General features: G+C 59.7%; 2 protein-coding genes across 2 annotated transcripts in view; one reads left to right on the top strand and one right to left on the bottom strand.

Moving 5' to 3' along the window:
* CUNH16orf96 (chromosome unknown C16orf96 homolog) overlaps window positions 1-6,131 on the top strand; it is a 37,335-nt gene extending 31,204 nt beyond the window's left edge. The window contains exons 15-17 of the mRNA XM_004750488.3: window positions 751-831; window positions 1,552-1,765; window positions 3,146-6,131. Of these exons, the coding sequence (XP_004750545.2) occupies window positions 751-831; window positions 1,552-1,765; window positions 3,146-3,161 (311 nt within the window). The 3' untranslated portion in view covers window positions 3,162-6,131. The remainder of the gene's footprint in view (window positions 1-750; window positions 832-1,551; window positions 1,766-3,145) is intronic.
* Window positions 6,132-7,814: 1,683 nt separating this feature from the next.
* Window positions 7,815-13,128, bottom strand: UBALD1 (UBA like domain containing 1). Its single transcript, XM_004750486.3, has 3 exons — window positions 12,859-13,128; window positions 9,234-9,293; window positions 7,815-8,911 (listed from the first exon to the last, which is right to left on the bottom strand). The coding sequence occupies exons 1-3, from the start codon at window positions 13,126-13,128 to the stop codon at window positions 8,558-8,560; spliced, it is 684 nt and encodes a 227-aa protein (XP_004750543.3). The 3' UTR covers window positions 7,815-8,557.
* Window positions 13,129-14,472: the final 1,344 nt, after the last annotated feature.

Raw genomic sequence — 14,472 nt, 5'->3', positions numbered from 1 at the left:
GAGATTACTCAAAAAAAAATTTTTTTTAATAAGTGGTGGCCCACCTGGGTGGTTCAGTCTGCCTTCAGCTGGGATCATAATCCTGGGGCTTTGGGATCGAGCCCTGCATCAGGCTCTTTGCTCAGATAAGAGCCTGCTTCTCCCTTTCCCTCTGCTGCTCGCCCTGCTCTTGCTCTCTCCATCTGTCAAATCAATAAATCTTAAAAATCAATAAATAGGGGCACCTGGGTGGCTCAGTGGGTTAAAGCCTCTGCCTTCAGCTCAGGTCACGATCTCTGGATCCTGGGATCAAGCCCCGCATTGGGCTCTCTGCTCAGCAGGGAGCCTGCTTCCTTCTCTCTCTCTCTCTCTGCCTGCCTCTCTGCCTACTTGTGATCTGTCAAATAAATAAATAAAATCTTTTTAAAAAATCAATAAATAAATGGTTAATTTTATGGAATATGAATTTTACTTCAAAGAAAAAAATTCATACACCCCCGATGAGGGACGGGAAGGTCGGGGCGGGGACACAGTAGCGGTCTGGCCCCAGCGGGAGTATCTATGCCTTGAGAAACTCTAGACTCAGGAAGGTGGGAGGGGGAGGCTTCCCCAGGGGCAGAGCTGGCAGGTGCGTGTTTGGAGGAGGCGGGGCCGGTCTGGGGAACCGTGGGAGGGCCTTTGCAGGAGGGGCGGGGCCTCCGGGAGCGGGGCCGAACTCTGGGAGAGCTGAGCCCTCACTGCACTGTCTCTTCCTCTTTCTTTTCCACGAAGCTGTGAAGGTTCCACACCCCCCAACTCGCAACCTGTATGATCGTGAACGCCCGAGTACCTTTTATGGTCCAATCTACCCCCGTGAGTATCTGCCCTTCTAACTCCCTGGCCCAGCTGGGGTTGTGGCAGGTCTCCGGTGCCCCCCAGTCCCAGCCTGGGGCTCTGCTGCCCCATCGCATGTGTCAGGGCCTGAGTAGGCCCCTTGAGTGACCCCCACCCAGCACCCGGCTTCCTGGCCATGGCCTCCAGCCATCCTGGGTCCCTAGTTTGCCCTTCAGCGGGGTTTCCTGGCCCCGGTGCCAATCCCAGAGGCCCAGGCCCAGGGTCTGCCCACAGGTGTCTAACTAGCTGCAGGGGTGGGATAGGGAGCCTATTCGTTCTCTGGGGCCTTTCTGCCTGGGGCCCCATGAGCCAGGCTGGGGGTACCCCTTGGATTCCTCTCGCCATGCACCAGGGAGATCCCAGGTGCATGCGGCGGGTGCGGTCACCCAAGCAATTTCTCCCTTGTCAGCCCCTTGCAATCCTCAGCCCCGCTCTGCGGGCGGACGGTGTGGAGTTGGGGGCACAGCACCCCCCTCCCCAATCCTGGACTCCAGATCCATGTCCGGTTCAGCGTCCGTTTCTGGCGTCATTTATTTGGGGTCACCCCCGGGGGAAGTTTAGGGTGCCTGGGACTGGGTGAGCCGTGGGAAACCACTTCTAGTATGGTAGCTTCTCAGCTCCTTAGTAAGTAGGACCCCACAGGCCAGCCTCCTGGAGCATGTTCCTGGGACACATCACCCACTTTCCTGCCTCTCCCAGCCCAGCACCCCCACGCCAGGGTGCGCTCGGCTGCCTCCAGGCCCTCGCCTGCGATGCCAGCTCGGCCTCCATCACTGCCGCCCCTGCCACTGCTGCCGCCACTGACGCCACCCCCAAGGGACGCCCAGCAGGCCCCAGGGCCCACCCGGCACCCAAGACCTCTGCGTCTCGAGTCCCGAGCCAGCATGCAGGCCTCCGAGGAGCTCACCAATCCGTGAGCTTGGTGTCCTATACCCCTACCTCCCCTCCTCTCCCCCTACCCCCAGAGAGTCTGGCCTGGGGTGGGGGGTGGGGGGTGGAGGCGCAAGCCTGCACCTGGGGGAGGGGCCTCCATAAGGGACTCATTTTGACCCAGTGGCTATTTTAACTCTATGCATGTAAATACATGGCCCTTATCCTACCCTTCCGGAGTACAGAGCTTTCTAGATTGAATTTTCCACTCAGCCAATATAATTCCTTGACCACATTTCAATACAACAGCTAACTGGTTTTTAAAAACACTGTCCTTTTTATTTTGCTGAAATGACTCTATCATAATCAGTTCCAATTACTACTGCCCACGGGCGTTTTCTTTCTTTACAACTTTTTTCTTTTTTTTAAGATTTTCTTTCTTTCTTTCTTTCTTTCTATCTTTTTAAAAAGATTTTATTTATTTGACAGAGAGAGATCACAAGTAGGCAGAGAGGCAGCATGAGAGGGGGAAGCAGGCTCCCTGCCTAGAAGAGAGCCCGATGCAGGTCTCAATCCCAGGACCCTGAGATCATGACCTGAGCGGAAGGCAGAGGCTTAACCCGCTGAGCCACCCAGGGGCCACCCAGACACTCCCCACGGACATTTTCTTTGGGGGCCGTTATTTCTAACAAGACCAGTTTTCTCACGGGAAACAAATTTTACTGTGTGCATCCTTTTTTTTTTTTTAACTTCATGTTGATTATTCCCACCAGTAATTATGGTTATGAATTGGATATTTTTAAAACCTGGTTGTTTATATTTACTTCTTTGGCCAACCCATGAGCAACGGCCCTGGAACATTCTGGGACTGCTCTCTCCCACCGAGGGCTGGAATCCTGCACCCCTATTTGATGTCCTCCTGGTTCCTGTGCTAACTGCCCATGCACTTGGTGGAACAAAGAGGTCGTAATGTCCTGATCTGGACATTTAGCAGGCAGCTGCCACCGTGCACGCCTGCCTTGATTGCTTCCCCTTAGGCAGCTGGTTCCTCCCTTCTTCTCCCTGTCAAGGAGAAGGTTCCCTCTTCTCCCTCTTCCTTTCCATTCCTGGCTCTGTCTAGTTGTGTCCTCTGTGCTTCTTGTACTTCTGACATGTCTACCACATTACACATAGTCTAAAAAATTTTGCTCTGCATGGTTTTGGGACATGGCTCCCCCAGCCCCAACATCCACTAGAGGCCCCTGGGACCGCCAGATGGGTAAGGAAGTTGGGGGCTGGCATGGGGGAGGATCCCCTGGCCTGGCGGCCATCAGAGTCTGGGAACACGGCATGTCTACCCCCTTCCTAATGGTCTCCTGGCCCTTTCCCCAGCTCCTCATCTGTGACCACTCCCAGATCCTGACTTCTCTTTTCTTTCTCCAAGGACTGTGTCTAAATGAGGCCAAGCTTTTCCTGACCCAGGCGACTTACCAGTTCAAGATGCCTTAGCAGGCACTGGCTGGTGCTGCTCTGGACCCCCGACCCACCCCCATATCACAGATGAGTATTTTTGGCAACTTCTCCCAGAATAAAATCTTTCACTTTTTTCACTGTGGATGAGGGTGACTGGCCTGGCACTCTCTTTAGAGGGTGGCCTTGTCTGCCCACATGGGTGCGTGGACCTGCTGGTCCCTACTCAGGCCCCCACCCCAGGGTCAGCCTCCCAGAGCCACCAGCCAGAACCACTGTGAGTTCCCAGGAGTCCCAGGAGAGAATCAACAGCAAACCTTCTTGCCTCCGCTACATTTTCCATGATGGCAAAGTATGCCGAGGTGACTTAGCCCTGTGTTCTGGGAAGACAGGGGGTCTGAGGGCAGGGGTGGTGGTGTGACCTGTCCAGTGTGCTCAGGTCGGCCTCGGCTCTCCAGCCCCCCGCAAGAAGTTATCCTCCTTGGGTGCCGTACATGGGTATGAGGGTCCCAACTTCCATCATCTCCCACAGCAGGAAAGGGAGGTGTGGCCCGGTTCAGGAAAGGCATCCCATGCCAGGCTTGTCCTTGCAGTCCCCACCTCGGGCACCTACACACACCCAGGCTCGATTCTCAGACCCTCCTATCCATCCCCACTTCTGCCGGGGAACAAGCCAGGTTTGGCCTGGCCCCACATGGGAGCTGCAGGCAGAATCCTTGCGCCTCCAGATTCCAGCCCCAGAGGGTGGGGCCTACAGGAAGCTTGGAGGGAGGGGCCACCTCAACCCCCAGGCAGGTGCCTCAGGGGGGCAGCCCACAGGATCCCAGCAGGGAAAGGTGTTTGGGGAGCAGACAGAACCAGAGGGGTCCGCAGAGTGGAAATTTCAGAAGGCCCTGGGTCCAGCCTCCTCCTCTGCCAGGTGGACATGGCTCCTGGCCTGCGACGCAGCGGCAGTGCTGGGCTGGACAGGGGGTAAGGTGACCAACCGTCCCAGTCTGCCTGGTTCATGGCATCACCAGGATCCCCAGGAAACCACCCAACCAGTATGTGCAGCTGTTGTTTCCCAGGAGAGGAGAAGCGGCCTCGGAAAGCAGAGAACTCTGCCAGCAGCCTCCCGGCACCTCGGGCTGCACCAGTGACATGGCCTCAGTCATCCTGGAATGGGGTGTGAGAGGACCCCGTACCCCCCACCCCTGAAAGAGTGGAGTCATTTTAAGGCACACCTGAAACACATCAATTGCCCAAACAGAAGCCACAGCTAAGCAGCTGGAGAGACTTTCAAACGCAGGAGTTGGAAATAGCCTTGCTTCAGAAGCTCTCCTTTTGTCCGGCCCAGGCGGCCTCCCCAACACTGACCCTGGGAAGTAAGCAGACTGTCCTCAGATGAGTCCTGCTATGAAAGCCCCTCAGAGACTTCCAGAGCCTTGGTGGCCCTGCCCACTGCCGGGTTTGGGGGCTGGCCTTGGGGACAGCGTGGTTTTCCGCCACCAGCCACAGGGTGTTCTCAGAGAGCCCTGGAGAGTCCCTGGGGACCCCTTAGTGGCTCTGGGAGTGTCCCCTTCATCCGAGAGAATCTTGGAGAACAAGCCCTTCTCTTTTGAAAGTGGTCTGGAGGAGGAGCCCCGCCTGCCCACAGCAAGCGTTTTAGTCTCCATTCATCCGCCAGGTGCCCCCCTCTGCCCCACGGAGCCAGCCTTTTACTTGGGAAGCTCTTCCTGGTGAAAAACAAGATCCTCTCCAGACTGCAACTGATTTGGATACAGGAATCGGACACACACGTCGGCAGCCAGTGGAGTGGACTGGGCCAGGCTGGCTGTGTCCCACTGGGAGGCTCTGCTTCAGCTAGCGGCGGCCTTGCAGGAACCCGGGCCAGCTGTTGCAAACGTCTGAGGTGAGCCAGAAGGAAGGCTTCTCCCACAAACTCTCCTGACTTTAACATGTTGGCAGGCCATTCAAGAACACATGGCACGTCCTGCGAGCCAAGCAGCACGTCACGCCAGCCAAGAAGCACATCGGGGCACTAGGAGTTTGCAAACCCCCGAGTTAGCATTCCCAGGTGTTTTAACCGCGGACCAGAAAGACACACCCACTGCCTGTCACCTGGGGAAGCCGGACCTTCACCCCACACGCTGCAACGTCTGCCCTTCAGAAATAAGACAGAGCTCCTAGGATCCTAGCAAGGTCATAGATGCAAATGGCGTTTAGAGCAGAACTTTGGAAATGGTCATTTGCGCTCAAGTCTGGCAGGCAGGTAAGGGGTGACCATGCCCAGAAGAGGCTGGGCTTTGAGGTAACAAGGCCGGTTTCCCGTGTGTGCCGCTGGGACAGATCCCAGGAGGCGCGGAGACGAAGGCCAGCTGAGGATGTTCTGTTCCTTCTGTTCCTGCACCAGCCCCTCTGCCTTCCAGCCAGTTTAGACTTGAACATGTAAGAGACCGTTACTAACTCCAGCTTCGCTTCTGAGCTTTCACCCTTCGGGAAGTTGAGGAAGGCTCCCAGCTCTGGCTCCCCCTCGAGTCTGTCTGGCCTGCTTTTGCAGCCTTTCCCTTGACCGTGAGATGCTCAGACCAGGGCCTCTGCATGTGCTGCTAAGTTCGGAGAGGCCCCAGCCCTGGCTCTGGCTTGGGTTCCCACTTTGGTTGGGGCAATGACGAAAAATCAGATTCCTGGGCCCTCTTCCAGAGCAGTTGCCTCAAGCACCCAGGGGACTCTTATGCTCTCCAAGTTTGGGGTCATGAGTCTGGTGACTCCTGGCCGCTGGGAGGCGCATGTCCTGCTCCTGCCTCACAATCACCTGGGAGCTGTGAGTTCAGCTTTGACATACAGTTGACATTCTCTAAAGTTCACCCTTTCAAGGTATATGATTAAGTGGTTTTTATTCTGAAGTTGATCAACCAATATCCTGTGGACGTTGCAAATAATACTGTGAGGGCTTCTCCCCAAGGACTGTGATGCCGTGAGACCTGGAAGTCTGTGGTCTTTTTAACAGACCTCCCTGGTGGCTCTGCTCTGTAGCCAACTATGGGAACCCTGGGTTCAGGGGACATTTTGCCGTGTCTACAGATACTTCTGTTACAACTGGGGGGTGCTATGGGCATCCAGTGGTGGGGGCCAGGATGCTGGCCAGTATCCACAGAACACAGGACGTCCCATGGCAGACTAACCCAGCTCCAAATGTCTACAGTGCCCATGCTGGAAACCCAGGACTGCCACAGCTGAGTAACCGGACTGTGAGTTGTTTACAGGCTCCCCACTGGCCTGCCCAGGGCTGAGCCTCGCCTCCAGGAGTGCAAATTCTTGAGGGTGCGCAGTCTCCCACATCTGACACACACAGCACCCCAGCCGCCTGCTCACTGGGACAACCTGGGCAGATGCACCCCCTACAGAGCAGAGCGTCCACGGGAACGTACTTGCTTCTGCGATCTCCTGACACTCCGGGGGGGCCGTTTGGCAGTTATCTGAGCATTTCTCCCATCACAAGGCTGTGTGCCCCTCGGGTGTGGTGAAGATTCAGGAGGCCCAAGACACCCTTCCCCTCCCTGTGTCCTGCCCCTCCGTCCCTCCTCTCTGCACAAGAATCGCCCTCACAGAGCTGTGCTCCCCTCTAGACCTCCTCTGCCAGGAAGGCCTGGGAGGCTGCTGGAAGGGTTTTCAGGGTAAGGACACGATTCCAGGACAGAAGCAACAGCTGGAGCGGGGGCCCAGCAGTTAGTCTTCTTCAGTAACAGCCAGAGGAGTCGACCCCTGAGCCTGTCCAGGGTCCAGCAGGGCAGACAGGCTGGGGAGGCCAGGCAGTAGCTCTGGGAACACCTGACCCAGGAGCACCGTCCTCAGGAGGCAGGACTGCCCGAGGGGAGTGCAGAGATGGCAGTCCGGCAGACCTTCTGAAACAGAAGAAACCTGCCAACCCACATTATCAGCCGCAGAAGACCCAGTGCAAGGCGGGGTATCCTAAGTTAGAGTGAGGTTGCCTATACTGAAGGCTGGGCAAAGACCTTGGCCTCTCTCCAACGCCCAGCCCCTTACAAGGTGTGCAAGGCTGAGGCTGCCCCAGGAAACCCCTTCCCCACCAAGGGCAGCCAGGCAGGGGAGGTGCTGCGCAGAGCGGAGCACCAAGGCTTCTCCCTTGGGATGAGAGCAGGTGTCTGCCCCAGTCCAGCTTGGGAGCAGCCTGGGATCCGTCTATCGCTCCTAGGCTGCCAGTCTCCTTAGCGACCAAAGGTTTCAGCTGCAGACTGGACTCTGCCCTGGGCTCGTCCTGTCCCTGCCCAAGCCCCCACTGGCTCTGCACAGAAGCCGGCTATGCACACCTTCCCAGGTGGAGGGCCTTGCTCTACCCGGCATGTTTGCTGGAGGCTGGGCTTGCAGAGTCCAGCCTGCAGCCAGCCCTGGGACCCTAACACACAAGGAAAGGTCCTATGTGAAACCCAAGCACACCGGAAGGCAGCTGTTAGTCCTGGAGTTCAGGACCAGTTCAGTCAGACAGGAGGAAAGGATGGACAGGAGGCAGGGTTTCTGGGAACACAGGCCAGAAATAACTTCATGGGAAGAGCCTTGGATGGGCGAGAAGGTTCCAGTGCCATGTTGTGACTGAGACAGCAGCAGACGGGTGCAGATGGGTGGCAAGACCACAGAGCCTGGTGGTGGTTTGAACTCTTTCTTCTGTTTTGTTAAAAGGAGGAAGGGAAAGGGTGTGAGGTACCCCTGGGCTCTGGGGGAGGCATGCAGGCAGCCCCAGCAGGCAGGCGCTGGGGAATGGGTGGGAAGAGTCCTGAAGTTTCCCACAATTCTTTTTTCTGCAAGGAACAGCAAGGCTGGCTGAGCAGGGGGTGGGAGAGAGGGGCAGGGCCCTGGGGAGACAGGTGGCAGACAAGGGGCTTGGGGGCTCACTCTAACATGCAAAGTCCAGCTGCCCCATAAACTAGGTTGCTTCTTGTAGAGCGACATACATATAAATACAGACACAGCTACACACACACATGCGGAGAAGCCTCTGCATTCCCGAGGGTGGGGATCTAGGCCTGCTGGCCCCTGAGGAGCTCCCAGGCAGGAGCCAGCCAAGTCTCCGCTGCTGTGGCGATTCTTTGCAGTCCCCTGGGGTGGGGCAGGGTGAGCAAGTCCTCTGGGGAAGGCTGCTTGTTCTCTGAAGTTCTGTCCACCAGCACCAAGACGACTCTGAACCACATCCATGCAAGGTGGGGGCCCCGTGCCTGCACTCCCATGTTTGTACGCAGGCAGCCCGTGTGCTGGCACCAGGGTCCAGTCTCTCCCCTCCAGGGCTCCGGGGAACAGGGGTGCAGACAGAGCAGGGTGAAGGGGGCCCGCGGAGACATCCTCTCCCCCGCCCCACAGGGTCCTGGCCTCCGGGAGGGGGGAGGGGCCTCCCTTATCTCTCCGCCTCCATGGCAGGGTGGGCCCTTGGTTCTGAGGCGGCCTGTTGGGGGGCCAGGGGTGGCCAGTCTGACGCCGGGGAGGGGGGTGCCGGAGTCCACAGGGGCGGCTGCTGCAGCTGGTGGTGCTGTGGCCCCCCTGGGGGCGAGGCCGCAGTCGGCCAGCTCGGTGCCGCGAAACTGCCGGTGGCGGCGTGGGGGCAGTGCGGCGGGGGGGACGTGGCCGTGGTGGCCATCGGGCTGCCACTGCCACCCCCATGAAAGCTCTCGGAAGCCTTGAGACGGGAGAACATGGTGAGGGCATCGGGGAAGTTGGGGGGCGTGGCGGGGGTGTTGGCAGGAGTGCACATCTGTGGGGGGAAAACAGAGAGGCTAGGGTGAGAACCCCTTCCAGGGAGGCCGCCTGGCCTCTCGCTGCCTCGTAGGAGGAGACCCACACTCTGCCACGGCTGTGAGCTTCTGGGCCTCTTCCCAGGCTGCCTTCTGGCTCCAGACACCAGCTCGGGGTGAAGGTGCAGCTGAGACAGGCTGGCCCAGCACACCCACCAGCAGTTGCCAGGGAGGCCCCCCCACAGCAGAGAGCCCCTGTGGCTTCCTCAGGGGGGTGAGGCCTCCCTGCCCCGACCCGGGAACACCCCCTATCACCACCCCTGGGGCTGCAGGGACACTTACCATCTGGTGGTGGTGGCTGTAGGGGATGTTGGTCTCCTGGAAAAAGGCGCTGAGGGCCGTCTGTGGAAAGAAGGCCCAGATTTCATTACCCTCAGGCCCTTGCTCCCAGAATCTCTGGGCTTGGTGTGCCCCTGGGCCTGGCTATCGAGCAGGAGAGAAGGGAGTGGAAGGAGTGTGCCTGTCACCACTCGACACCTGCCACCCTCCCCAAGGAGGCGTGGTAGACTCCTGGGCAGGTCTGGAGGGAGTAAAGACACAAGGCTGCCTCTGGCTGGCACACACCTAATGTGGTCACTGTGACCTTGGGAGGGGAGCAGGCAGCACCCTTTCCAGGTCTCATGGAGAATGGCCTTTGACTAAAATTCCAGCCTGACTCTCACCAACTCCATGGGTGGCAACTCCTTAATCTGGGTCTTATTTTCCTCATTGTTTATTTTAAAGATTTTATTTATTTGATGGAGGCACAGCGAGAGAGGGAACACAAGCAGGGGGAGTGGGAGAGGGAGAAGCAGGCCTCCGGTGGAGCAGGGAGCCTGATGCCAGGCTCCATCCCAGGACCCTGGGATCATGACCTGAGCTGAAGGCAGACGATTAACAACTGAGCCACCCAGGAGCCCCTCAATTTCCTCCTCACTGAGCCAGGGGACGGCACAGCCTCCTGGATGTTAAGTCCATGACCTGACTCCCCTTCTCCTTGGCTGGCCACGGGAGATTGCCACGATCTGGGCCTCAGTTTCTCCATCTGCACAAGGAAATTGGATGAGGTGGTTTCCAGATTGCCCCCCCCCCGCCCCACAATAACCTAAGATCCACGTTCCAGCTGGGAGAGCCAGAATTATGGAGGATGGTCTGGGTTTTGCAAAGCAGGAGGGTGACACGGGGAGGTCTGCACCCAGGCTGGTGAGAAGGGGAGCGGGAAAGGAGACAGTGTGCAGGCCTGTGCCAGACAAGCTCTTCTGGAGGCCCTGGGGGACTGGTGAGAGGGGGCTCCAGGAGCCCACTGAGGAAAATGAGGCAGCCAGCTGCTCTTGCGTAAGTGCTGGGTGAGGGAGTGTGTGAAGGGTCTGCCTGGCCCAGCCAAGTCCCAGCCCCAGTCCCAGCTGCCCTCCATCGCCACCCCTTTAGGCTCCCTGCCTCCTAAACACAGCCAGAACCAATCCCTTGCCCACCGCGTGCCCCCCCCCGCCCCACCCCCCAGCACAGCCAGACCAAGCTGACTTCCAGGGCTTGCCCTGGGGTATGTTTGTTTGTTTGTTTTTTTACATTCAGATGAATTTTTCTGGGAATTTCCTGCTGGAGATGCCCTACCCCATTTTCTCCAAACAGGGTGTGGGAACAGGCTAGGGTTAAGTACCTTGTCCGGAATCCTTCCTACCTGGGAGCCCCAGGACACACCCAAACCATTCATTCCCAGCAGCAGACCCAAAGGCCCCCTGAGCCGGGATTCCAGGGAGAACCTGCTGCTGCCAGGAAGCACCACCACTTAAAACACTCTGGTTCCCCACCCCCCCCCAACCCGCAGCCACCTGTCCTCATTAACACCTGAATCACAGAGCTAAGACCCAAAAGACCACCTTAGCCTGGGTCAACCCTCAGCCTGTGAGCCTGTTAGGGAGAGGTTACTAAGGGGGAGGAGTAGCCCTCACTTTCATGCAAGGACTTAAGATTTGGGGGTTCATACCTCATTTTCACCTTACATGAATCTCCCTAGTATCCCTATCCTCCATTTTACAGATGTGAAATGAAGACTCAGGGAGCCACCAGAGCTACGAGTCTGTAGACAGCTCCTGCCCCTCTTAGGGACAGAGTTTTCCCCAGACATTTCAATCCTCAAAGCTCCGTTTTTAATTCCCTCGATGGCCACCAACCCGTGCTGAGACAGCCCAGCAGGTGCTAGGCTCTTTGCTGGGCTCAGAGTCCAGACCCGCAACGGGCTTCCCACCAAGACACCTGCCTGCCCAGCCCCAGGCAGGGAGGGAGTGTATGCAGATGTGGGACTCATGCAAACTGCCCTGAATGTGGTTTTACAAGTTTTGCCACATCTAGCTCTTGAGACAAACAGGCTGATTAGGGAGCTTCCTGCGGGGTGGGGCTCAGGCCCTGGGGGGTGGTGGTGGAGGGAGTGGCCATTCACTTCTTAGAGGTCAATTCCCACACTGGAGGTGTAGAGAAAACTGAGGCCAGAGGATGGAAGGGACTTGCCCAGAGCAAGAAGCCTCCCATTTTGTGCTGTGAGGACCACAAAGGGGCAGCGGTCCCTCCTGAGAGCTCTGGTGGATGTGGGTGAGCAAAGTGCCCCCAGGGCTGGACAGGACACTGCTTCCCCAGGCTGTCTAAACCTTTGGGCTGCAATTCTGATCCCCACCCCACTCTCAGAAAACTGAGCCCTGGAATCCCCTAGCTCACTGTCCCCTCAGCAGACCCAAACACCTTTCCTGGGATGGCTCCCCACCAGGAAATGAGGCTCCCAGGCCCTGGCTAGACACAGACACCGGCTGGGCTGTGACCTTACACCTGTGAGGGGAGGAGCTCCAGGACTCTGGCCTCTTTCCTAGATACCACTCTGGGTTATTTCTGTGGCAGTTGAGTTAGGCAAAGCCAGGTGGCCTCTTGGCAGCACAAGCTGCGGGCACTAGCGCCCTATGGGTCAGGGAGGCCTGGTGGGTGGGGTCCTGACTGGGGCAGCCCCACCTCCTGCCCAGCTGACTGAAAGCTACTGAGCCATGTAAACCACGCCGCGCACTGTGCAGGTAGTCCCTTGCCAGCATGGAGGCGGCCACCCGGGCACGCCTCTGGGGCGGGGTGCACGGATGCACACCCGTAGCTGTAGTGTGGGGCTCCAACACAGTACCGGTACACTCGTGTGCGTACACGCGTGGGCATCCTCTGCAAAGACGGCGACGTGTGTGTACACGGAACACACAGAGCCCGCACCCGCGCGCCGGGTGGACTGCGTGTTTACACACACGCCAACATGCCCGCACGTAGCGTGGCGCGTGCGTAAATACAAATGCACATGTACGTGAACACAGGCGCCGCCGAACTGCCCACCGGGCACGCAGACCCTCAGACCCACTCGCGCGGGGCGGCTCTGCCGGCTGGCCCCGGGACTGCCTGTCCCACCCCGCGCGACTCCCGAAGTGGGGGCGGCGCGCGATCCCCGCCCGGGGCGTCCTCCTTCCGGCCTCCTACCGACTGTCCGTCCGGGCCGCGGCGCCGCCCCGCCCTGGCCGTTACCCGAACAAAAGAGGGGGGTCCCCGTATCCCGACCGCCTGGGGACGCGGGGGGGCGGGGATTCAGGGCGCCGGCGGGGGCGGGCCGCCTCTCTCGCCCACCCCGCGCGGGCAGCATTTCCGGGGGCCGCGTAGACGCGGCCGTGCCGTTCGGCCGGACCCGCAAGACGCGTGTGCGCGCTAGGGCCCGGTCGCCGGGGCGCGCGGCCACCGGGACACCGAGCCGAGTGCGCGGCCCCGGCCCGGCCCAGGCGGAGCGCGCATCGGCACGTGTCCACACCGGCCCGCACACGCGCGGTTGGCGGGACTGACCCGGCCCCGGCCCCGGCCCCGGCCCCAGACCCAGACCCAGACCCAGACCCCGGCCCCGGCCCCGGCCCCGGCCGCGCACCTCGAACTGCCAGTGGGCCGCCTGCAGCAGCTGCTTCGCCTGGTCGGCCGCGCAGCCCGCCGTCAGCACGAACTGGTTGATCATGACCTGGTGCTTGAGCTCGTCCATGTTCACGGACATGGCGCCGCTGCCGCGCTGCCCGCTGCCTCCCGCCGCCGCGCTCCTCCGCCTCACGCGTCCACCATTAGCGAGCCGGCTCCGGCTAATACAAATATTTACTGTGCGGCTCTGACTCACCGAGCCTCGCCTGGCTCGGGGCCGCGAGGGCATGCTGGGAGATGTAGTCCCGCGCCGCGGCCGGCCGGGGGGCGCAGGGAGGTGTGTCCGGACGCTGCCCCTGCTGTGTGCGGAAGCGGGCGGGCGCATCCGCGGGCCCTCTGGCTTCTCGGCCGGGTGTGCCTGGCATCCCTCTGTTGAATGGGCGCACGCTTGGAAAGGGGGCCCCTAGACATTTTGGCACAAATCGTAGGCACTAGGACGTACAGCCCCGAAGGCTTGGCACACAGTAGGCGCCAATAAATACTCCCTTCACTGAATGAATGAATGTGCCTTCTAGGGCTCTGCAGAAAGCCACCGCCTCCAGGAAGCCTTCCGGTCTCTCCAGCGCCCCGAGCACAAGCTCACATCGCCCACTCGTGATGTGGGTCCCTTCCCAGCCTGGCGCTCGGCCAGGCACACAGTAGACCCGAGGAACGTTTGGGATGGGATTGCGCCCGAACAAGCCGGCAAGGCGGGCAGGCTCTGGTGCCTCGGGGTGCCCTCCCCGCGAGGCTCCCACATTCCCACGCAAAATCTCGTGCGTTCTGCCGGAAATCTCGGCTTCGAGACGCGGGCGCCAGGACCTGGCGGAGCCAGTTCCGGGGCGGCCCCGAACTCCTATTCCCAGAATGCCCCGGTTTATTTGCATCGTTCTGTCCCGAATGACGTCAAGTGAGTGAGGCCACGCCATGGCCAATGGGTGGCCGCAGAGTGTAAGGACCTGGCCATATAAGGTAAACAAAGCTGGCCGCCCAATGGGGCTGCAGCGGGGGCGGGCGCTGGATCGGGGACGGCGGGGGCGCATCACGTGGCGGGCGGGGGCGGGACTGGGGAACACTGGAAAGGGGGAGTTGCGGGTTGTGTTTACAGCTCCGCACGCGCGGCTTCCGGGTGACGTCGCGGGTTGGGCGTGCGGGGCCAGGACGGGCTCGGAACGGGATCCCGGCCGGGGAGGCGGGGAGAGGTCTGGCTCGGTCACCCCGGCTCTGAGTGACCTTGGCCGGGTTCCTCGCGCTCCCTGGGCTCAGTTTCATCCGTTGGGCAACCGTTCTTTGGGCCCTTTCTCTTGCCCTGCCCTGACCCGGCCCGGGTTACTGCGGAGAGCACATCCGAGAAGCGTTGTCTGGGGAGGGAAAGGAGGGGGGGCAGTTTGGGATCGTGTGTCAGAAAACCCTAGGGCAGGGGCGTCTGGGTGGCTCAGTGGGTTGGGCCTCTGCCTTCGGCTCTGGTCAAGATCTCAGGGTCCTGGGATCGAGCCCCACATCGGGCTCTCTGCTCAGCGAGGAGCCTGCTTTCCCCTCTCTCTGCCTGCCTTTGCCTATTTGTGATCTCTCTGTCTGTCAAATAAATAAATAA

The sequence above is a fragment of the Mustela putorius genome, unplaced genomic scaffold (genome assembly GCF_011764305.1).
Source record: "Mustela putorius furo isolate JIRA1106 unplaced genomic scaffold, ASM1176430v1.1 tig00004007_pilon_pilon_pilon, whole genome shotgun sequence".
Taxonomy (NCBI): domain Eukaryota; kingdom Metazoa; phylum Chordata; class Mammalia; order Carnivora; family Mustelidae; genus Mustela; species Mustela putorius.
Note: the sequence above shows the minus strand (reverse complement) of the source record. Positions and strands in the feature narration are given on the sequence as shown.

Bases quoted from the DNA above. Each gene is read 5' to 3' on its own strand.
- UBALD1 (XM_004750486.3), bottom strand. From the start codon at position 13,128: ATGCCCTCGCGGCCCCGAGCCAGGCGAGGCTCGGTGAGTCAGAGCCGC. The intron at 9,294-12,858 runs GTGCGCGGCCGG...TTCTTTCCACAG, and splicing joins CGGCCCACTGGCAGTTCGAG to ACGGCCCTCAGCGCCTTTTT. The intron at 8,912-9,233 runs GTAAGTGTCCCT...TTCCCCCCACAG, and splicing joins ACAGCCACCACCACCAGATG to ATGTGCACTCCTGCCAACAC.